General features: G+C 40.5%; 1 protein-coding gene across 1 annotated transcript in view; it reads left to right on the top strand.

Annotated features, from left to right (window-relative positions):
• The window catches only part of GALNT18 (polypeptide N-acetylgalactosaminyltransferase 18), a 438,485-nt gene that overhangs the window by 337,886 nt on the left and 76,324 nt on the right, over positions 1 to 24,275 (top strand). The window contains exon 10 of the mRNA XM_024196054.1: positions 1,457 to 1,552. Within this exon, the coding sequence (XP_024051822.1) occupies positions 1,457 to 1,552 (96 nt within the window). The remainder of the gene's footprint in view (positions 1 to 1,456; positions 1,553 to 24,275) is intronic.

Here is a 24,275-nt window from a genome sequence, read left to right as displayed (position 1 = left end):
AACAAACAACAGCAAAGGATTAGGTTAATTGTGGTTAAGTAATTTAGATGAAGTGCTACAGGTACATAAAATTACTCCACTGGAAATGTGTATAAAACAAACTAAATGATAGATAAATATTTCACCTAGTTGCTTTTCTATGTTGTTCTGAGATTAATAGTTTGTCTATACAGGATATTGAGACTTTGGTTCCTTTCAGAAGATATGTGCTCCTTCTAGAAGGCGTGGCCCCTTTGAATCCCATGCATATAAATTATACATAAAATCCTGTGGTACCTAAATTCTCACTTACTCATTTCATTCTCAATCCCAGAGGCTCAAGGTAATCAGAAGTCCTTCAGAATGTAAATTTCTTATGAATTTGAAGAGCCTTTCATCTTTATTGGGAGGAAAAGCTCTTTCAGAAACTGAGTGGTGCGCTCTGAGATAAATTGCTCAATAAATCCTTCATTCTTTGTAGCAATGTGGGTTGTGAGTCAATGGAGCTATGCCAGTCTACACCAGCTGAGGACCTGGCCCATTGATGCTATTGGGACTGCTTGTGGGACAAGGTACAGCATTAGTAATGGTATCAGAATCTGGCATTATGTTTTAGTCCATTTGGGACTGATGCTAGGTGGTTCTGGGCACTTTTAGGGAGTTTTGAGGGCCCTCAACTCCCATTGATATAATAGAAACTGAGTAAGAAGTTCAGGATTTAATTTACAAACAACAAGAGAATACAGCATATAAATGTACAATTGTACTATTAAACATGAAATATAAAGGTCACCGCACCATGGAAAGGTCACAAATTATCATTGTCCTTTCCAGGTTCTGATGACATTACAAATCATTTTGCTTTTTTTCTGTCTCAGAGGTCACCAATTCCCTGCTGTCAATATCTCTTTATGGCATATCGTCCACTGACAGCTGTAACATATTCCCTGTCAGCCTGATCCTATAACCACTCTGCACACAGAAACATCTGTGACTTCAGTGGGAATTCCATGTGTTGATTGGCTGTCGAATTGGACTCTAAATGGAAAACACAGAGGCTGGCATTTCCAGAAAGGCTCAGTAGCCATAGATTTTCAGAAAAGCAATGAGAGTTGTTGGGTGCTGACCACTTTTGAAAATCTGTCCTTAAGTAGGTGCTAAAATGGTGAGCTATTTGGAAAAAATCTGGTGACGCTTGTGAATGCCTTTTGAAAGTGTGGTCCTTAGAGGGATAAATTCTGCCCTGGCTCATGCCGTGTGTTGAAGTTAGTAGGGTTCTGCTATGTTTAAGTCAGGGAAGAATTTGATCCAGCTGTTTTCTCTTCAAATGCACTCTTAACCTCACACAGACAAATGTCTTTATTATGAATATTTCCTTCTCTCGGGTAAATATGATTTTCTTGCAAAGAAATGGAAATGATTGAATATAGTCCATTCTAACACATATTTGGTTTCTTTTTTTCTGTGTCTATTCTAGCTGCAGAATTCCCTGAAAAGTGATTTGTGCCTTGATCAGGGGCCAGACACAGAAAATATTCCAATCATGTATATCTGCCATGGAATGACACCACAGGTTAGTATGACTAATGATCTCATATATGGCTGCTGCTTTTAGTAGGCTGTGTAGGAGGAACCATATTGTAACCATCAATGTTTTTTCCTGCTACAGTACCTCCTTAGGCTGTTTGTTAGAGATTTTTATAGAAAATTGGAACATTACTTGTGCCATAATGTCGAGAATCACTTGTGTATTAATTAGTGCTTTGACAAGGAAGCTTATTTATTCATTTTGGAAGACTATAAGCAACAAGAGGCATGAATTAGTGCTACATTTACCAGGAATTGTTGGCATAAGCTTTTGTTATTGATCTCTTTTAACTGTGTCCCTGATATGAATGCAATAGTAAGCTCTAAAGAAGATGTATTTAAAGCAAAATTTTCTCTTTTGGGCTGCTGTATTTACTGCATCCGAAGAAGTGGGTTGTAGCCCACGAAAGCTTATGCTCTAATAAATTTGTTAGTCTCTAAGGTGCCACAAGTACTCCTGTTCTTTTTGCGGATACAGACTAACACGGCTGCTACTCTGAAACCTGTATTTACTGTCTTTGTTCCGGGAATTAGAAAGGTACAACACCCTACTTCAAACTACATTACAGACATGTACAAAAATAAATTAATACCCACAAAAGCCCTTTATTCCAGGCTCTTTTTACATTCCCTAATACATGCTCATTTTGTTCAGAATGGGTCAAAGACTCAAATAATCAAGGCCCTTGCATTTACTTTGTGATGGGTTAGATCACAGAAACCCCCTTGGGGGAGCTGCCACCCAATGTGCCAAGACTAATTCTACCCCTGCTTTCCCTGCCAGCTCAGGACTCCAGCACCCTGTCTTGCTGAGCCAGACACTCCCGTCTGCTCCAACAAAGACCCAGGGTCCGAATTACTTGCCCCAAAGCTGCAGGTTTACCTGAAAGCAGCTAACAGAAGTGTTTCTGTCTTTAACACTCAGATGCCCAACTCCCAATGGAGTCTAAACCCAAATAAATCAGTTTTACCCTGTATAAAGCTTATGCAGGGTAAACTCATAAATTGTTCGCCCTCTATAACACTGATAGAGAGAGATGCACGGCTGTTTGCTCCCCCAGGTATTAATACATACTCTGAGTTAATTAATAAGTAAAAAGTGATTTTATTAAATATAGAAAGTAGGATTTATGTGGTTCCAAGTAGTAACAGACAGAACAAAGTAAGTCACCAAGCAAAATAAAATAAAATGCGCAAATCTATGTCTAATCAAACTGAATACGGATAAGATCCTCACCAGTTCCAGAATGCTCCCTTTTACAGACTAATCTCCTTTTAGCCTGGGTCCAGCAATCACTCACACCCCTTGCACACTGTCCTTTGTTCCAGTTTCTTTCAAGTATCCTGGGGGGGTGGAGAGGCTCTCTCTTTAGCCAGCTGAAGACAAAATGGAGGGGTCTCCCACGGGCTTAAATAGACTTTCTCCTGTGGGTGGAGACCCCCTCCTCTCTCCTATGCAAATTCCAGCTCCAAGATGGAGTTCTGGAGTCACCTGGGCAAGTCACATGTCCATGCATGACTCAGTTTCTTACCAGGTAGCAGCCATGGGTCACATGCTACCTTGAACGTCCTCAAGTAGACTTCTTATGTGGTTTGGAGCCTTCCAAGATTCATTATTCTTTAAGTGTTTCTTGACTAGGTACTTAATTTCAACATTCCTTTCTCCAGGAACTGACCAAATGCTCTATTAAGGTTATTTAGCAATCAAGCCAGTACACAGCCAATATTCATAACTTTGAATACAAAAATGATACAGGGATCCAGATACGATTAATAGATTCAGTAAATAAATATATGGAGATATACCTATATCTCATAGAACTGGAAGGGACCCTGAGGGTCATCAAGTCCAGCCCCCTACCTTCACTAGCAGGACCAAGTACTGATTTTTGCCCTAGATCCCTAAGTGGTCCCCTCAAGGATTGAACTCATAACCCTGGGTTTAGCAGGCCAATGCTCAAACCACTGAGCTATCCCTCCCCCAGATAGATCATAACCTTTATATAGGATATGTTATATAGCATATGTAGCATCAATAGATTCAATAGATCATATTCCAGTTATGTCATATTCCCATAAAGCATTATGGGGTACAGCGTCACATACATAAACGTTGGATTTAATAACTGACAAACAAGAGTTTGAGCGTATAGCCTCTTCTTAAGTGACTAACAATCTGGACACATGTGAAAGCATTCTCATGCAACTACTGAAACTACCACCTGCGTGGTCCAGAACTTGCCTGTCAGAAACAGACAGTGCAAAGTAATTGATATTGGAAGATCACTTAAACAAAAATTGATAGAAGGAAAATAGTCATATTTTGATTGCACATTGTAAAGTAAAATACCCCTGCATTTTAGAATTCATGAGGGTGATTGAAAGCATTTACTCCCTCCCTTTCTTAGTGCGTAGTAATAATTAGTAGAAAATTTTGCTCTGATTGTTCTTTTTATGCAAGCATTGTACAAAAGGACCTTGATACTCTTCATTTATATAAATGTGTGGGATGTGGTGCTGTTCATGGAACCATCAATTACTTGATTAGATTACACGGCAAAGGAGGATCATAACACTAGCTAGCTAAGACATAAACAAGTGCACACCGAAAAGGTAACATTGACCTTCCATCTATGGGTAACTTACTCAGTTGGAAACTTAAGCCTGATGAAATTGTTGGTGTTGGTTATATAATACCTTGCAAAGTGATGTGTTCTGCATTTTCAGCTGTGCACTGATTTCCTTTACTGAGAGCTTTTAATATTGATCACTAGAGGGATCATGCTTGAGTAAATTATGAATGATGAAGAGAAAAATATCGGAGAGTCCCATTTATCACATGCACCCACTGCATAGACTGCAGCTTATTTTTCACATAAGTATGCTGATAACTATTGTTTTGCCTCCAGGAGCTTTTTAAGCTGGTCCTCATTGTTAGCTAAGTTACTACCTACCTTCGGTGTAAATCACAAGTTTGCTGGAGTCATTATTCTTCACCTTCTGGGAAGGTGCCATAATTCTTTTCTGGCATATCATCTGTGATAGCCGTCTACATACACTGTTGTAAATTAAAATTGGAAATTTTAATTATAGTTAAGAGGCAAAAAAAAAAAAAGCCCCCTTAATTAGCACCGTTCAGCATTCACTGTACAGTGAACTATTTTCGAATGTCAGTCAAATTTCTGCATAGATGAGTCACTGGTAACAAAAATATGGGGATGGGGGAGAGAGAGGAATTCTCTTGATGGGAGCATGCTTCTTTCATAATTACAGTGTTAATTGCATCTCCTCACCCATTAACATGATTTCAGGGTTTTTTTTAAAGCTATGACGCTATCTGACTCTGCCTGGGATTAGAAAATGAGTGAGATCTCTCTTTAAAGAGGAACTTGCTGTTTCCCCATTAAGGGATGTGTACTTGGCCCAATTGTGTGCCACTACTGTAGCATAAAGGATCCATAAATTTGACTGAATAGGCATCTGGAAGATTTCCTCTGTGTAGAGGGAATCCCCATATTTATGGCATAGACCCAAGCCTCTTCCCAGCAACTGGCACAGAGGGAGTGGTTTGTTCAAGGTCCCTTTGCATAGTCTGGCAGCTCACACTTGTGGCCATGGACCTAACACTTAGTGTTAAGTTTGTTGAAGAAGAAAAAAATAGTTGGAAAGCAGTAACACTGTTTAGTGAGGAATACTAGCCCAGTCCTGAACCCCCTACTCATGTGAGACTAATCAGTGGGACTCGTAGCAGGGGTCAGGACTACTGGTGTGAGTAGGAGTTACAATATGAGTCCTTGTGCTAGAAAAATCCCATACTCTTCATGTCTGAGGTCTATTCATTTCTTAGGCTACCTCTACACCGCCAGCATGGGTAGCAGCAACAGAAGCATGGCTTGGGCCTGCTGAATACTCAGCACCGCTAAGCCGTGACTCTGCTGCCACTGCCTGTGCTACTGCAGCTCCCCTGCTGTTTATACTCACGCAAGCTTGATGAGAGCTAACACAGGTATGCATACACAAGCAGGGGAATCACACCCCAGCTCATAGTGTAGACACAGCCTGAGAGTTGTTTTGGCTCTTCCAGGACCATTCTAGTATTACGGAGAGGAGGTAATGTGCAAGAAATTGTGTGGTTTAAACAATGTTCTACCCTGGCATGTGATGCAATATTTTCAACTTCCTTAATCCTTTCCCTCTCTTAGAAATTGGTTTCTTCCTTCTTAAACTGGTGCAAAGTGCTCACTAGAGATGAACCTTTCATTTTCCTTATAGGACCCTATGCATGTCAAAGTGCACAGATATGCTGACTAGAGAGCTTCTTATAGCTGATTACCACAAGGCCAATGCATGTATCCTACCAGGAGAAGAGTCACAGTAAATAAATAAATAAAATGTGCATAAGCACACTCCAGAAAAATCATTATAGGGTAATAGCATAAGATGCACTGGACCAAGAGAAGAATTCAGGGCTTGTCATGCATTTCAATACTTTGGTTTTCACACAGCATTCATATATTTGATAGATTTAATTGCAAATAAATCAGGGGTGGAATGCATTTTAATAAAGGATATTTTTGTGGACTTAAATAAAACCCTTAGAAATATGTATGAGGATGAATTCCTATGACCCTAAAAAACAAGTTAAAAATGGAAAAGACCCATTAGGTCATTAGCCCCTCTGCTTGACAATTCAGGATTTTTCCCTAAGCTACTAGTATTTGTTCCTAATACTTTCTCCATTCTAGTTTTAAACATTCCAAGCCAAAGAGCTTCCTCTATTTCCCTCGGGGGACTATTCTACAGCCTAACACATCTCACTGTCAGGGAATTTTCCCTGATATGCAGCTTAAATTTTCCTTTCTTCTCATTCCTTCTAGCTATATCCTCTTTTTCCATCATGAATAATTTCTTGCTCTGTGCTAACCCCTTTCAAATAATTGAAGACTCTGATCTAGTTCCCCTTTTACTCATCACTTAGTCAAGCTATTTGGCATCAGCTCTTGAAATTGCATAGCTGTGGAATGTGTAAATAACTACTCTTTTCTTTTAGCATGATTCACACACATAGGATGATTGAACTCTTTGGAAAGGGAATTGTGAAGTTAAAATATAAGATTGCATAGCACTGTTTTGTGTCCAGTGACAAGTATGTCAAACATCCCTTTGTAACTAATAATGCTTTCAAAGTGCCAAAGAACTGCCCTGAAACCACATAATGGAATAGCCAGAGATTGTCTCACTGCACAAAACAACAGCTGTTTTTAAGAGGCATTAGAATTAATAATGAGTGAGCCTAAAATGTTTGAGGTTAACCAAACTTTCACCAACTCCCTTCACATGATTGCTGTACTACTAATAAAGAATTAATATGTATTATAAGCTCTTCCATACAAGAATCTCAAAGTACTTGAATGAATGAATAAATCAGTAAATATGCCTGTGTGTATATTATTGTCACCATTATACAGACAGGAAAACTGAAGCACAATTTTTCTGTGATCACACAGTGAGGCAGTGGTGGAATGGAGAATAGAATCCAGACTCTTAGTCCCCTGTTCCGTCCACTAACAAGAGCTACCTACCTATGAAGGACCTATCCTCCCATCTAGTATTAAATAACACATCACTTTTCTCTACATGGTCAGGCCAACATGACCATCTCCACGCAATTTCCACTACATGTGACCCATATCTTGTCTTCTATTATTCAACCTTTGCAACTGGCCAGTTGTCATTTGTCCCAGCCTCTAGCTCTCTCCATCCCATCATGACTCCTAGTCTTTGCTTCTTGTCTTTATTTTCAGCTTAGTATTTTGAGGCCAAATTCTCTGTTGGTGTAAATTGCCATAGCTCCATTAAGTTCAACAGAGCTGCACTAATTTACAGCAGCAGAGAATTTGGCTTGTAATTGTTTTGGAAAATAGAAACAATGGAGAAAAGGAGAAAAAATGCACACTTGCATATGCAGACCAGGATATGGTACAATGAAGAGAGGGGGGAAATTGGCTTTTTACCTACATATATTATTTAAATGCACGTTTAAAGTTGTCATAAACTTTCTGAGTGGGTGTGGGAGTTGGTGTGTACTTTACACAACACAAAATACTCAGTAACCTCTTATTCTTTTCAATCAATGTAATTATTCATTGGACGCCAGATGAAAATGCTCCATTCTATTATGTTTGGAAGCATAAATCCTACCCAGTTTGTTCTTCCTAACAATGGAATGTATCCAGAGGCAAAGAGCCTTTTCAGCTTTGTAAAATAATGTTGTGGATATAATCCAAGTATCTATAAATATTTATGTTCCCACCAATTTGCTCCTTTGAATATTAATAAAGTCATAGTCCTAGTTGGACTCCTCCAACTCTACATTCATTTTTTCTACACCATGGGGCTTCATAAGTTCCCAGAATGCAGGATGAAATAAAGGCACCAAGATGCAGCAGAGAGGTGACTGGATGCTGCGATGCGTCTTGAATGGAAGGAGGACTTAGAAGCCAGAGATAAGGGAGACTGAGGCAAGGAGGAATGAGAGAAAGTTGACCAGTCAAACAGAAGAGAGAAAGATGCTAGTTTGGGGCCACACAACATTTTAAAACCCATAGGCGCGAGTTTCAGAGGTTGGGTCTACAGAGTTGGGCTCGCAGGGCTCATGCTTTGGCTCCAAAAGCAGCAATATAAAACATTGCAGCTCAGACTGGAGTTTAGGCCCTAAAGTCCAGGGGAGAGGGTAGGCTTCAGAGCCCAAGCTCCAGCCCCAGTTGCAATATCTACCCGGCTGTTTTTTAGCACCATAGCATGAGCTCCACAAGCCCGACTCTGTAGACCTGAGCTCTGAGACGCGCTGCAGTGGGTTTAAAATAGAGTCCAGATACTGAAGTGCCAGATCCTCAGCTGGGGTAAATTGATGTAGCTCTATTCTAGCCCAAAGAGTTTGAGAGAGAAGAAGTAGAACTAACTTGATCACGTCACTGCTCCTTGATCCTGCCTATGCTACACCATGGCAGGGTGTCAGGATTGGATGGATGTCACTTCCAGAGAGAGGAGTAAACAAGGAATAGAAATAAAAAGAAAAATAGTGACTGAAAACCCTCAGCAATAAGGGGATGGTTTGTTTTTGCATAGTCCACGCCCTCCACTTCCACCCCACCAGAACAGGAAGGGCTGACAAGGATTTTACACATCTTGATTACATTCACAGTTAGCCCCTCCTTGGGCTTTTCAATATTAACATGTGCTAGAAGTTAATTTAAAATAAAACAATGGTCATTATGCAGGAATTGTGCATCTGCACGGAGGTGTTCTGGAAGGCATTCTACCTGGAACTTGTGCTGACTACATTAGAGCTGATCAAACAATGAAAATGATTTCATTCACAATTTTGTAGAAGTTTTAAATTTTTCTATGAAAAATGAAAATTTTCATTTTGTGTCAAATTTCATTTTGTTTCCTTTAGAATTTTTTTAAATAAAAAAATCAAAAGCTTCATTGAAATCTTATCTGCTTTCATTAAACATTTTGATGAAAAATATTTTGGGTCTAAATATTTTAAACTGCTCTAATGTAAGTCACTTCCAGGTCATCAAGAATAAAGCGCTTACCTCCATTGCACCCACTGCTACCTTTGTATGCACCTGGTTCCTGCCAGCACTATTGCACAACCTGGGAGAAAGGTCTGTTTTAAGTGAACTAGCATAGGCTCTTAAAGAAAGGTCTGGGCTTGGCTCCAGTTGGAGGAAAGACTGAAGTTTAAGACCATGCTTCTTCATAAGAATCAATAAGCTGACCCACTGGATAGAATTAGAGATGGGCCCTAACAGCAATATTCAGATCCCAATTTTAAACTTCTGGGCTTTTCACATCCAGGATTTTGGTTTGATCTATTCTAGAGAGAGGCCCAGTTGAAAAATTGGGATCTAGAGCTTATGTTCTGATTATACTCTTCTTTCTACCTCAATCCTCCAATGGATGATTGGATGTGGCGCTTTGTTTTGGGCTCGTCTCTAAAACACTCAGATCCTTTCAAGAGTCATGGTATCATCTAGCGAGTGCAGCAAATTGCCAACCAAGCAATTCATGGATAATCATTTTAACTGTTTTCTTAATGAGGTTAGGGGAACAATACAGGAACAATTAATTATGAATCTGTTTGTTTTCTTTTCCAAGCGTAACTTCTAGAATGGCTATTGCCAAGCTCTTTTTGGATACTGTTGAAAATAGTCTCATCTCTGTAAATTGTCACTTCCAAGCAGTATAAATCCTTAAGTAGCTCATCCTCTCCAGGTCCTGTTGTTGGAACATGCTGCTTTCCGGTCATCAGCCCCTTTCATGTCTGTCTTCAGCTAGATCTCCAAAATCAACACTATCTTCATTACTCTTGTCAGTACAGGGACTTGCCATATGTGGAAATGAATCCTTAGTCTTGGCAACAAGAATAACATCACTAGCATACCTGAGTTTGCAGCATCTGCTTCTATCGTTTCTAATCCTGTTCTGTATCCATCACTAGTCCTGGGAAGTTACCCAGTTTGTATGAAGCAGGGATAAAGCAGGTGTTCCAGGCCTCTTTAGTGCCTATGTGCCCAAGAGCCTGGGAGGGACCATTTTTAATAGGTGACCACATACATATCATTCCATCAGTGCGCTCTCTAGTGCTGAGCAGCCTGGACTCCCCCAGCCACTGAAACAGCTGCTTTCCCACTCAATTGCTAAGTGATAGTGGAAGTCACGTTCCTCTTTTTGCTTCAGAATAGCTGAGAGGCTAAGCAAGGATGGCCCAGCTCCTCATCTCTCTCCTCTGGCTCTTTTGTTCATAGCCCAAGTGGACAGAGTATAAAAACTTATGGGGGGGGGGTGAGGAAAAGGGGAACAGCCTGTGGTGGGGTGAGATGGAAGCGGTATTGAGCGAGATGGAGTGGGAAAGAAAAATGAAAGCTGGGAAGGTGAAAAGAGGGAAAAAGAGAAAAACAGAGAACATTCAGAACAGAAGCTCCATATGTGCCTTTTAATTGTTCTAGCATGCAAGAGTGATGGTACAGTGATTCAATTAAAGCCTGATCTTATTCCCATTTAAATCAATGACAAAACCATACTTCAGTAGCACAGGGCAGGACCGCCCAGAGGGAGGGGCAAGTGGGGCAATTTGCCCCAGGCCTCGGGCCCCACAGGGGCCCCCATGAGAGTTTTTCGGGGCCCCTGGAGCGGGGTCCTTCAGTCGCTCTGGGGGGCCCGGAAAACTCTCGTGGGGCCCGGGCCCCCGGAGCTTCTTCCTCTCCGGGTCTTCAGCGGCAATTGGGCGGTGGGGGGTCCTTCCGCTCCAGGACCTGCCGCCAAAGTGCCCTGAAGACCCGCGGCGGGGGGTCCTTCCGCCCCGAAATCCACCGCCGAAGTGCCGGGTCTTCGGCGGCAATTCGGCGGCGGGTGCCCCCCACCGCCGAAGACCCCAGGCCTCCTGAATCCTCTGGGCTGCCCTGGCACAGGGTCAGGCCCTAAAAGAAAAGTTCGTTTGCAGTAGAAAGGCCCAGTTGTGTGTGTAAAACATAGTTCTTTTTTGTAGTCTCAGTAAACGCATGCTCCTGGCCTGGTTGCACTAACTTGCTTTCTCTGTAAACCTCCTGAGACTGAGTGTCTGCTCAGTGTTTCCATGACCTTGCCCATGTTCTAATCTTTCCAAGGAAGACTAATTACAGTACTTTATGTACATGAGAGCATGCCACTGAATGCTAATTTGAAGAGCCTTTTTGGTAAGGTATGGAATACCATATTACTAGCATTACTAGCACTAGTTTTATTAAAGTGAGATTCTCCCCTGAAAAGTGCTTGTGATTTTTTGGGGGGGGGGGAAGTCATTGTGGGGGTTCCATGTTTTCTGTCTTCAATAACTTCCAACTCATTTGTGTCTCAATGTGTAATCAACTAGCCCAGGAAACTCACCTGGCAATCTGAGACACCAGGGCTGTTAGTCACCTTGTTACCACTTGCTTCTAGTGCAAAGCTGGGTGTTAGCTCCTGAACACACCAGCCTGTGTGCCACTCAAGCACTCTCCTTTAGGGTACACCACCACTGTCTTTGCCTTGCTGGTTGAGAACAGATGCACCCAAGCCTCTGCATCCCTTTAAAATATCCTCTAGTGGTATCGAGCCTATGATCACTGGATATCCACAGAAATCCTACATCCTCTGTTTCCAAAGGAACAATTTAAAACCGTTCACCAGTTTTACCTTAGACTCCTTGTCTGGCAGAGATTGTCTCAAGATTTGCTACTGTTGAGTGACCTGTTTTTAACATCAGAGCTAGAGAACATATTTTTTAGTATAGATATCTAACTCCTCACATATTTTCTTCACTTACATCTCACGATGGTCATGGTGAACTCCTGTAGTCTTGTATACCCCAGTGTCCTCTGCCAGTTGGCATCCAGAGGTTCTTGAGTCACATAGTGTAAAAGAATTAGGGATTGAGGAGGTTAATTTGAAGACCGGTGGAGATGAGAGTTGGATGTGGCCTGCAGACTCCTTATTACTAGTAAAGAAACACAAGCAGGAAAGAGCAGTTTGCCTTTCAAATCCCTGGGTGAGTTTACGGGACTGGTGGTTAGAAAAAACAGGCTAGATCCTCATCTGGTGTAAATCAGCATAGCTTCATTCAAGTTAGTGGTGTGAAGCTATGCCAACAAGTGGAGCTATGCCAATTTACACCAGATGAGGATCAGGTCCAACATGTTTAATTTTGCAAACTGAATAAAGTTGGTGGAATACAGCAAAGATAGTATTTGCAAACACTCACTTAAATCCCAAAGAGCTGGTTGGTTGGATCATGTTTATTCCCCTTTTAATTTGCTATTCATGGAAATTCAGGCAAAAATGGTTTTTGTTCACATCAGTGCTTGAGGAATGGTTGTGCTTAATGCATATACTTGTATTCATGTGTGAACAAAAATATTTATCTGTGAACAAGAATGCTCACCATTCAAAAATTCTGTCATCCAACTAAAAATAGAAATACCATGTGACTTATGTGATCAGTCACACATACAAATGACAAATAATGACTGGTGCAAGTAAACAGTTTGTAAACAACTGTAAAGGTTGAAAGTTGTTCACATAAAGTGTTCATCAAACAATTATGTAGAGCAATAATTAGACAAAAATTGAAATCCTTAGCCAACAGACTGGCAAACAGAAAGAAGTGCTACATTTGTCAGATAATTTATTTTCAATGAATAATTCAGGCAGCTCTAAAACAGCAAATTTGATCTGAGGTTATTGAGAGACAATAAACATATAACCCCCACAATGGTGTTTTCATGGAACCTTACTTTTAATAGGTTTATTCTGTTATTAAATATTTGCTTTAAATACCTGATTCTAATGAATTCACATTGTCTAACAATCTTTGTGCAAAGGCACTGGGAAGTATTGTTATGGACGTTGGCATGATGAGTGGTGGAGAAGAATCATGTTTACTAGGAAGCAAACAGAGATGCTAACCTCAGCAAAGGCAGCTTTTCTTTCTATGTGCAGTGCTTAAACTGAGAAGCATTGCATACCAGTTTACATGGATTGAGAGGCCCATTTTGTACATTACTAATACATGAATTGTAATTGTGTCCTTCGTTTCAGTTCAGACCTTTCATAGTACCTTTCAGTTAGTATCAAAATGTGGAAATACTAAGCTAAGCTGAACACACAACTCATTCTCACTGGGATTCTTTCCTTTGCTGCCCACAGAATGCCAGGGTATTGCTGTCAGGGCAAGATTTAGAGGCAGAGAATTACTAATATTTAAGAAAAGCCTATAGCTTTGATGATTTAGACCAATAGCTGACTTATAGAAGAACATGCATTCCTTTCTCCTCTATCTGAAAAATTGAGTGCCTGTAAATTTCATTAGCACAAGGGTAATAAAGAGCACCTTGTGGGAAACAACACTGATATATATTTTTAGAAATCATGAGGTCTCTTGTAGTTCAGAAATAGGACCAAGTTCCTAACACAACACTCGGCTTCAAGACAAAGCCTGTAAGCATTACAAACCTACATCATGTGAGGAATTTTCCTAACTGAGGGCCTGCTTCTGCTACCTCTGAAGTTAACACTTGTTTTGCCACTGATTTCAGTGGGAGTAAAACCAGGTTGAAGATCCTATGAAAACCTGCAGATCTGTATTAAAGACTAACCTTCAAATGTTCAGGATTGAAGTATCAGCTCCCTAGTATCAGCTGCCTAGTAAAGCTTCTCACTGAGAATTTTCTAAGGAATTATGTAAGGCACAACAGCTGGATTCATAGCTGTCAGTCACCTGTGAACTAAGAGCTGATGTTTATGAAAGGCGTTGACTGTTTTCTAGGAAAATGATAGACATTTTCGTCATTTGCACATGAGACTGATTGGTCACACACAGACCCTGTGCAATATCCTTTCTCTTGAGCATGGTGTTACACATTGTTTTGAAAAAATAAGCACAGCCCAACTTTTTAATTGTGAGAATTCTGCCCAAAATAATGTGCAGAAGACAGAGCAACTTTATAACAACTGTCAGTGCTACATCGCTGTGAAAATGAGTTTCAAATTGTAAATTGAAATGTGTGTGTGACTGGTTCCATGCTCTTAAGAGATGTCAAAACCTAGAGAGTGAGTTGTTGACAAACATATGATTTATTACTATTTTTATTTTATTTATGAAGTTACATAGTTCCCTCAATATACAGACTGCTTTACAGTACTAAAAAATTAACCAGTCCCTGTTCCAAAGAACATATGGTCTCAAGGCACAATGAGTACTGAAACATTACAATACAGAGAAAGCAAAGGCTACTGCGTGGCCATTATAGCTGGAATGCTTCATGTAATGAAAAGGATTTCAGCAGTTCATTAAAGAGGACAGGAAGAGAGTTTGGCACAGGCATTGACTGGGAGTCTGCTCCAAGTGCATGTAAGTTCTTTGATGCAAGGACTGTTTCTTACTATGGGGTTTTTTACGGTGCCTAACAAAATGGGCAATAATATAAATAATAATAACAACAATAGGTATGATGCCAAATCCTCAGCTGGTGAAAATCAGCTTAGCTCCATGGACTTCAAAGGACTAATGCAGAGTTACACCAGCTAAGGATCCAGTCCCTAGATTCTGGAGTAGACAAAGAACACTGATAAGAGAGAAGCATGAGCCAAGTATAGGGAGCAGGTGGGTGTACATTGTAGGCAGAAATGAATTTTAAATCACTGTAGGCTCTGCACTGTAGCTGTCAAGCTGGAAAAAAAGAAGGTAAAATCTCTGCAAAAGCTTTTACTGAATGGAGCCTTAAAATAGCAAATAGCTAAAATAATATGATTAATTCGTTATGCCATCAGGTTTTGGTATCTTATTATGATCCCCTATATCATTTCTTAATTATCCAGTGTGAGGGAGGGCATGCAGTTTTGTAATTATGGTTAGTTTAAATAGTTTCTCTTTTACTGTGACTTTGAGTTCTTTGTTTATATATTCATTTTACCTGAGCAAATTGGAGGGCATATCTGGAAAGCTTTTTGATTCATTATAATAAATATATAACAAATGAAAGAAAGGGGAAGTTGATTGTAATGAATATAAATCTGAAGGTAGGAATTGTAGAAAATTGATAAGGGAAGCAGAGAGAGACAAGGAGAAATCTATGGCCTGCTGAGTTAAGTACAATAAGGAGGAGGTTTTAAAATGTATTAGGAACAAAAAGAATCCTGACAATGGTACTAGACCATTACTAGATGGAAATAGTAAAATTATCACTAGTAATGCAAAAAAGGCAGAAGTGTTCAATCAATATTTCTGTTCTGCATTTGTGGGTAAAACAGATGATATTGTTTCAGCATGTGGTGATGAAAACTCTCTTTCCATTCCACTGGTATCTCTGGAGGATGTTAAGCTACTAAAGTTAGATATTTTAAAATCAGCATGGCCGGATAACTTGCATCCAAGAGTTTTAAAAGAACCTGCTGAGGAGCTAGCTAGACTGTTAATGTTTATTTTCAATAAGTCTTGGAGCACTAGGGGAAGTTCCAGAGGACCGAAAGAAAGCCAATATTGTGCCAATTTTTAAAAGGGTAAATGAGATGACCTGAGTAATTATAGGCCTGTCATCCTGACATGGATCCTAGGCAAGATACTGGGATGACTGATACAAGACTTGATTAATCAAGAAATAAAGGCAAATCAACATGGATTTATGGAAAATAAATCCTGTCAAACTAACATACATTATTTGAATGAGATTACAAGTTTGGTTGATAAAGGTAATAGTGCTGATGTAATATAGTTAGACTTCTCTAAGGTGCTTGACTTAATACCACATGATATTTTGATTAAAAAACTAGAATGATGTAACATTAACATGGCACACAGTAAATGGATTAAAAACTGGATAACTGATAGGTCACAAAATGTAATTGTAAATGGGGAATCATCATGAAGTGAATGTCTCTCCAGTAGGGTCAGTTCTTGGCCTTATGCTATTTAACATTCTTATCCATGACCTAGAAGAAGACATAAAATCATCACTAATGAAGGTTGCAGATGACATGAAAATTGGGGGAGTGGTAAATAATGAAGAGGACAGGTCACAGATTCAGAGCAATCTGGAATGCTTGGTAAACTGGACACAAGAAAACTATGTGCTTTTTAATATGGCTAAATGTAAATGTATACATCTGGGAGCAAAGAACATAGGCCATACGTATAGAATGGGGGATTCCATCCTGGGAAGCAGTGACTTTGAAAAAGATATGGGGATTCTGATGGATAATCAGCTGAACGTGAGCTCCTCGTGCAACACTGTGGCCAAAAGAGCTAATATGATCCTGGGATGCATAAACAGGAATCTAAAGAGGTTATTTTATCTCTGTATTTGGTACTGGTGTGACTGTTGCTAGAATACGTTGTCCAGTTCTGGTGCCCACAATTCAAGAAGGATGTTGATAAATTGGGGAGGGTTCAGAGAAGAGCCATGATAATAAATAAAGGACTAGAAAACATGTCTTATAGTGATACACTCAAAGAGCTCAATATGTTTGGAGTGACTTGATTACAGTCTACAATGATCTACATGGGGAACAAATATTTAATATTGAGCTCTTCCATCTAGCAGAGGAAGTTACAACATAATCCAATGGCTGGAAGTTGAAGCTAGACAAATTTAGACTGGAAATAAAGCACAACATTTTAACAGTGCATGTAATTAACCATTGGAACTACTTACCAAGAGTCCTGGTAGATTTTTCCATCATTGACAACTTTTAAATCAAGATTGGATATTTTTCTAAAAGATATGCTCTAGGAATTATTTTTGGGGAAGTTCTTTGGCTTGTGTTATGCAATAGGTAAGACTAGCATCTAGGTAATATAATCAGATGTAAAGACATCTGACCTAGACCTTGTAGTGAATCAACATGGAAAAGACTATAATAATCATGTGTTTGATCTCTCATAGTATGTTACTTCGCTGCAGCATTTTTTGAAGCTGTTTTCTTCTTTAAACTTGATTTTATAACAAAAACAGATTGAGCCTTGTGCTGAAGTCCATACTGTAACTCGGGCAAAGACCTTAGTGGCAAGGTGAGGAATGCAAGATTATTGATCCTGCTGTGGTTTTATCTGATCAGCAATTCTGGGGCCAAGTGAGCTCTCTCTGGAATCTCTTCCCAAGGGATTGGCTGGGTTCAAGACATTTAATGTTGTTATTGTTTATTGCCACTGGTTCTCAAAGAAATGTACCCAACATGAGGTTTTTGGGTGTGTCTCTGGTGGGTGTGTCCACTTCACCTCAATCCCACTGTGACATTACACCCTATAGTCTCCATAGAAATATGGTTATGATATTAATATGACATAACTAAGATATACTTTATGCAAGGTGGCTCATGTAAGATATCATTGGAAAGGTTATGATTTACTGAATGTGATTATCCAATTAGTATGCATGTATCATTTCTGTATCTGAAGTTAGTAATATTGACTCTGTAACAATTACAACTGTGTGTGTATTTGGGGAAACGCGGACCAGAAAGTAAGCAATCAGCCTTAATGGGCCATTAGAAAAAGACAATGAGTCTTTGAAGATGTGGATCTCCCATCTGCCTGGAGATCCTTCCTGTGGACATTACAAATGAACCTGGTTTCATAGTTGCTTTGACACTGCAAGGTCAAGTGATAAGATCATCTGATACAAAATACCACCTTGGACACTGCTGCTGCTTTTCCTCTGTAGGGGGATGGGGATCAAACAAAGGTTTCCTGCCTTAGGTAAATCCTTTTTAAGGCTGGGGAGGGGGTTAATCTTGATACTCCTCCATTGTCTACCCAAGAAGAAAGACTGCTGAAAGTACCTGAGGGGAAAGGCAGGGATGTGTCCAGACTGAGACAGAGGTCGAGTCTATAAGAAGAAATAACTGGAACTCTAAGCCACAGAAACTCAGCAACTTGCTTAAAACAACATTTAGGGTGAGAAATTATTTCTTGAAACCAATCTCTTTAAGATTTTAAGCTTAGTATGCATGTTTTGTTTTATTTGCTTAGTAATCTGCTTTGTTCTGTTTGCTGTCCCTTATAATCACTTAAAATCTGCCTTTTATAGTTAATAAATTTGTTTTGTTTATTATTAAACCCAGTTTGCCCAATTTCTAATGGAGAGGGAGGGCAAGAAGTTGTGTATATCTCTCTTCACATTGAGGGAGAGGGCGAATTTTTATGAGCTTGCGCTGTGCAGATCTTTCTATACAGCACAAGACAATATACCTTTGGGTCTGCACTCCCAGGGAGGTGGGCACCTGAGTGCTGGGGCAAGTCCCTTAATATGAGTTTTCTAAGAGCTGATCTCAGTGTCTGTCTTTCTGCAGCTGGGTGTGGCCCTGCCTGTGTGTGTGCTAGAGGAGGCTTAAGAGTCTGGCTCAGCAAGACAGGGTCAAGGAGGCCCAGGCTGGTGGAACAGGCAGGCTCAGTGGTACATCAGGTCGCACCTTAAAGGGGGGCAACCCGTCACACCCAGTGCTCACCTCTCATAATGCAAGGTGCCAAATCACATCAACCTTCTTTGGGCAATTTGCCCCTCAAAATATGTCAGTGCTGCTCCTTGCTCAGCCACAGGAGTTGATGTGGAATGACATGAAGCACATCTCTCTGGGGGCTGCATGTGCTTCCTCTGGTGTCGTTTTGGAGCTGGTCTTTTTGGACCAAGGACAGGTTTTGTAGCTTCATAGGCAGAGGTGGGCAAACTACGGCCCGCAGACCACATCCGGCCTGCGGGACTGTGCTACCCAGTTCCTGAGCTCCTGGCCCAGGAGGCTAGCCCCCGGCCCTTTCCCTGCTGTTCCCTCTCCCCCGCAGCCTCAGCTCGCTGCGGGCGGCGGGGCTGCGAGCTGTTGCCGGGCAGCACAGCTGCAGAGCCACGGCCTGACCCAGTGCTCTGTGCTGCGCGGTGGCGTGGCTGTCTCCAGCTGGGCGGTGCGGCTGCCTGTCCTGGTGCTCTGGCAGCGCTACAGCCGTGCCGCCCAGCCAGCGGCGCTACAGGCAGCGCGGTAAGGGAGCAGGGGGGGTTGGATAGAGGGCCGGGGAGTTCGGGGTAGTGGTCAGGGTGTGGGGGTGTGGATAGGGGTTGGGGTGGTCAGAGGGCAGGGAACTGGGGGGCAGAATGGGGGCAGTCAGGAAGGAGGGGGGTTGAATAGGGTGGCGGGGGCAGTCAGGGGCAGGGGTTCTGGGGAAGCTCAGGGAGAAGGGGTGGTTGGATGGGGCAGGGGTCCCGGGGGGGCAGTCAGGAATGAAAGGAGGGGTTGGATGGGGCAGTCAGGAGTGGGGGGGCGGTCGGGGACAGGGAATGGTGGATGGGGCAGGAATCCCGGGGGGGCCGTTGGGGCGAGAAGCAGCGGGGGTCGGATAGAGGGCGGGGACCGGGCCACGCCTGGCTGTTTGGGGAGGCACAGCCTCCCCTAACCAGCCCTCCATACAATTTCAGAAACCCGATGTGGCCCTCAGGCCAAAAAGTTTGCCTGCCCCTGTTCACAGGTATATATGATGGAGCCAAAAATAATATCCATTGTCCACAGCATATAGATTGACATGGGAGTGAGAGGCTAGGGGTTTTGAATGGAACTTGGGACTTCCTAGTAGCAGGGCTAAGTGCTGTCTTGGCTCTTCAGTTTGTCTTAGGAGCTATATCAAACACAGGAGTTAGACATTATTAATTCACAGTGTAAAGGGACTTAAATTCAAAAAAGCATAAACAAAGAACCCTTCTCCTAGCTTCTGACATATTAGAGCAGGTCATTTTCTCTGTTCTGCTCCACCGAGAACATAAGCTATAAAACTGTATTATTCTGGATCAGAGGAACTCTATTCACCCCTCAGTTCTGAAATAATTGATTGGAAACTATTTGTTTGTTTGTTTTCCGTGGTTGAAAATATGTGGTGGTGTGATATTATGCATGCCTGTGACAGCAGAAGAACTGATCATTTTGAACTGAAACTCAGTTACTAGTGAGATAAAATAGTTGAAAAACAGTCATTTGTTCTTAGAGAGGGACATTGATTTTCTCATTTGGGGGTGTACAATATTTATGTATTATTTATTTCAACAGACTCCAGTTTACTTCCTTTAGAAGGCAGTTCTGCTGTGGAACTTCCACTTAGTTTAGTGAATAGGGTGAATCATGGATTTTAAAACACACTTAAAAATTTGTCTATATGCCTAAGAGTGATGGAGATAGAAAATACTATCACAGGCTATTTGCTGCAACCAATAACCTGACAAAGGCTATATTAGGAGTTCTGACATTCAGGTTCCAGGAGCTAACATGAAGCTTAAGAGCAAGAATTCAAAGGTTAGTTTTCTCAGAAGTGCTGTCAATGTTTAGGACCAGAAGAAAGCAGATTAGGAACTTGAATACAGGACTGAAAACTTGAGGCAAATAAGGACTTGTCTACACTGCCACTTACAGCGCTGAGACTTTCCTCACTCAGGGGTGTGAAAAAACAATTGCCTCCCTTTTTATAGATATGGAAACTAGAGCAGAGATAAGAAGTGACTTGGGCAAGGTCACACAGAATGTCTGTTAAAAAAAGCCAGGAACAAAACCTTAGTTTTGTGATGCCCCATAATGTGTCATACCCACAAGATTGTCCTTTTTTCTAAAAGAAAGAGAGACCTAGGTGTAAGGAGAAAAGGGTAGAGAGGATAGTTTAAGCCAGTAGCAATACTTAATTGTCTCCAGTACGAGAAACTGCGGTAATGTCACATCTGTCTTAAGAAGTGATTGGAAGAAAAGCTGGAAATATATATAAAATAACCTTGACCTTACTAAATGGGAAAATATTGCAAATTCTGATCAGAATTAACAGTGAGGGGCACTTAGGAAAAGATATTGTTTGGTTTAAAGATTTTCAGTGAGAAAGATTTTGCCTAGTAAAGCAGATTTTTTTGTAGAAATAATAGAAACTTGAAATGGGAAACAGTATGGTAAAGGAAGCAAACTATCTGAGTGAATAAAGAAGTACCTTGGAGACCACAGACAGAATACCAGTGAGTGAAAACAAATCAGGAAAAATCCTTTGGGCAAATGGCACTTTCATTGTCCTGCTTAAAACTCGGTGAAGTGTTATATAACAAGCAGGCCTGCATTTTTCCAAGTAGAAGAGCATTAAAAATATGAAATCCTTAGGTAATATTATTGTGCATTACAGAAGTTCTTCTCAAATTTTTTTTGATTTTTTTCCTCCTTGAAATTTTGTACAGTATATTCCCGTTTAAATTGTTGTGGGCCTGGTCACATTATGATTGCCTTACATATTTTTTCTATACTGAATTGCATGAACTTCTAACCTAGCTACTTCATCTTGAATTTGGTTGCCTTTATATTATAAATTAGCTAACTGACAGTGCGGCATCATCATTTTTGTCACTTTCTGTATGTTCCATTATTAATATTATGAATGTTACATGCAAGAAAAGATATTAATGCATCACTAAAGTTGCACAATTCACATTAATAGAAATCAAGAACTGAACTGAAAAAGTAAGGATTCACACAAGATTTACTTGCCCATGCTTATACGTTAAGTATTTTCCCTTCTGTTTTTTCTTGTTAATTGTGTAGTTTTACATATTTCTGTTGCATTGTTAAATGTATAGCATAATATATATAGGATTCATAACATGAACAAGTTCAAATTGCTGTTGAATCCCGATATCTGCATTTTCTTACCTTGCACGTTTTAGGAATGGGTGTTTCAAACATAATCAGCTTTGAACTAACTGACTCTATTGAAGTCAGTGGTATAACTCTCAGTAATTTCTATGGGATGAAAATTGGGCCAACACCAAGCATTTAAGAAACTCCCACCCTAAACGTGAAACTTTAATGTTGGTTTAACATTTTTTTCCATTTAAATTCCTTGGGTGTTTTAAAGAAAAACAGAGGCTTTTGAATACCTCCTAGCTGAATAAGTTGGGGAGCAGTAAATTCGTAAGTTTTCTGCCTCTGTCGTCTGACTGGAGATGGTTCTGTTCAAGACTTTTAGTCAGCACAGCTGAGGCTGACACCAAAAGCAGCAGCAAAAGATTATGATAACTGGATGTCAGAATGTCAGAGAAACCAGTTTTAGGGCTAGTTTCATATTGTACATACCCAAAACTGGTCCTGAAAACCAACCCATCTGATATTCTTATCATTTCTTCTTCCTGTGCCAGCCTCAGTCCTTAGTAACTAAACCGTGATGGCCATTTGCTTCAAGATTTTTACCCCCTATTTATATTCATTAAATATATTTTGCCCAGAAGTAAATAATGCTAAAATAAGTTTCATTAAAAATGTAATCAAAACAAACAAGCTGTTTCTGAGCATGAGCAATGTATATCAATTTAAAATTACCAGAGCATTTCAGGGTTCTTATACAGTGCTTAATTTGGAAGAGCTTAGAGGTGCTGACTGGATATTATACAGCAATTCAATGCTGTTCTCATCTAGATATTCAGAATGCATATATGCTTGTCAGGCATTCTTTTCTATTTGATTTAGAGTATGGCTTATTGTGTCAGTAGTTTTGGCCTAATAAGGATTTCAGCATGTTAAAACTTTGAAATATTCAAAAACTTGAAGGTAAAATATGTTGAGCTCCGAGATGATAAGGCTGACACATGATTTCGGACTCAAACTCTCTGCTTTTCAGACTGAACACTAAGCTGATTAAGGTGACACTTCCTTACATACAGGGTTTGGGTTAGGTTTGTAGATTTTCATTAATCTGTTAAATATAGCCAGTGATGTGTTATCAACAGGCACTAAGCAGACCCAAAGAAATTCTGCTGTTGTGATTTCAAAGCTTCTGTAGGGCTTTGCAAGCTTGGCTGATGTCTAGTCTAATCCTGATCTGGGAACCAAAGTTCTCCCACTCTGAGCTGCCACTCAGGCATTTGGCAGATCATCTCCGCATGGAGCAGCCAGTGACATTTCCTCACAATGTGAATTAGCATACTGAGGAGTAATGGGGGGCATTGCCACAAAGGGACAGAACATGCTTAGAGGCAAAGTGGTAACACACCCATCATCCATTAAGTGAAACTTATGGTTTTCACGTATATCTATCAGCCATTATGCTAACAGGATTACAAAGATTCTCGGTGCTTGAAGCTAGCTGTAGTTTTATCATGCAGAGATGGATGTGACTTGGATGGATGATTGAGTGGTTAGGGCTGTAGCCTAGGACTTAAAGGACTTGGGTTGAAGTCTGTACTCTGCCACAGACTTCCTGTGTGACCTGGGACAAGTCACTTAGCATCTCTGTGCCTTGGTTCCCCAACTGTAAAATGGAGATAATAGCACTTTGCTAACTCACAGGGCTGGATAAATACACGAAAAGATTGTGAGGCACTCAGATACTACAGTGATGCAAAAGTTCAATAGATAGATAGACTTGGAGCAGAAATACCTAAAATATGCAATGTGGGCTTATATTCAGCTATCCTTTACACAATCCATAATCACTGGTGACTATGAAACAGAATGTAGGCATAATAGGCTTTTTTTTTTCTCCGTGTGTGGAAGGAATTGGTTTATGCCACTCAAAAGGACATTTTTTTGTTGGCCAGGCATGGTTACATCTCTTAGTCCTTGTCTACACTAGAACAGTTTATTGTTGCCAACATCTTTGCAATCCCTAAGCTGCCAGTTACGTCCACACACAAAAGTGCAGGATGTGACCAACTGGTGAGGAGGCATAGTTCTACCAGAGGGACAAAAATAAAGATATGATGGACACCATGATCTATTTTATTTTTTTGTTTTTTATGTCATGCGTATTACCATGATTTCTTGAGTGCCTAGAAAGGGTCTAAAAGTTTTTGATAGAGGCCCAATAACTTCCCATACTGAGGCAACACACCTACTATACATTAATGCTGCAGGCACTAATCTAACACTGAGCTGAATGAACATTATAATGAAGTTTCCACTTTCCTATGGTTCTCTTTCTTCGCAAGATGCCCTATGGAATAGGTCAAAATAAGCTTCATGACTCATCTGATTTTCATCTAAATAACATTTAGTGTCAATAAACTGAGGGATGGATTGTTATGTTGTAGACAAGCCTTTCCTTGGCTTAGAGTGAAAATACTTTTAATTAAAACCCATTAGAGAACTAAAATAGCAGTTCTGGGCATGTGCCGCATGTAGCAATTTAAAACTAT

Source organism: Terrapene carolina, unplaced genomic scaffold, assembly GCF_002925995.2.
Source record: "Terrapene carolina triunguis isolate 2854851 unplaced genomic scaffold, T_m_triunguis-2.0 Scaffold96, whole genome shotgun sequence".
NCBI classification, from domain to species: Eukaryota; Metazoa; Chordata; order Testudines; family Emydidae; genus Terrapene; species Terrapene triunguis.
Note: the sequence above shows the minus strand (reverse complement) of the source record. Positions and strands in the feature narration are given on the sequence as shown.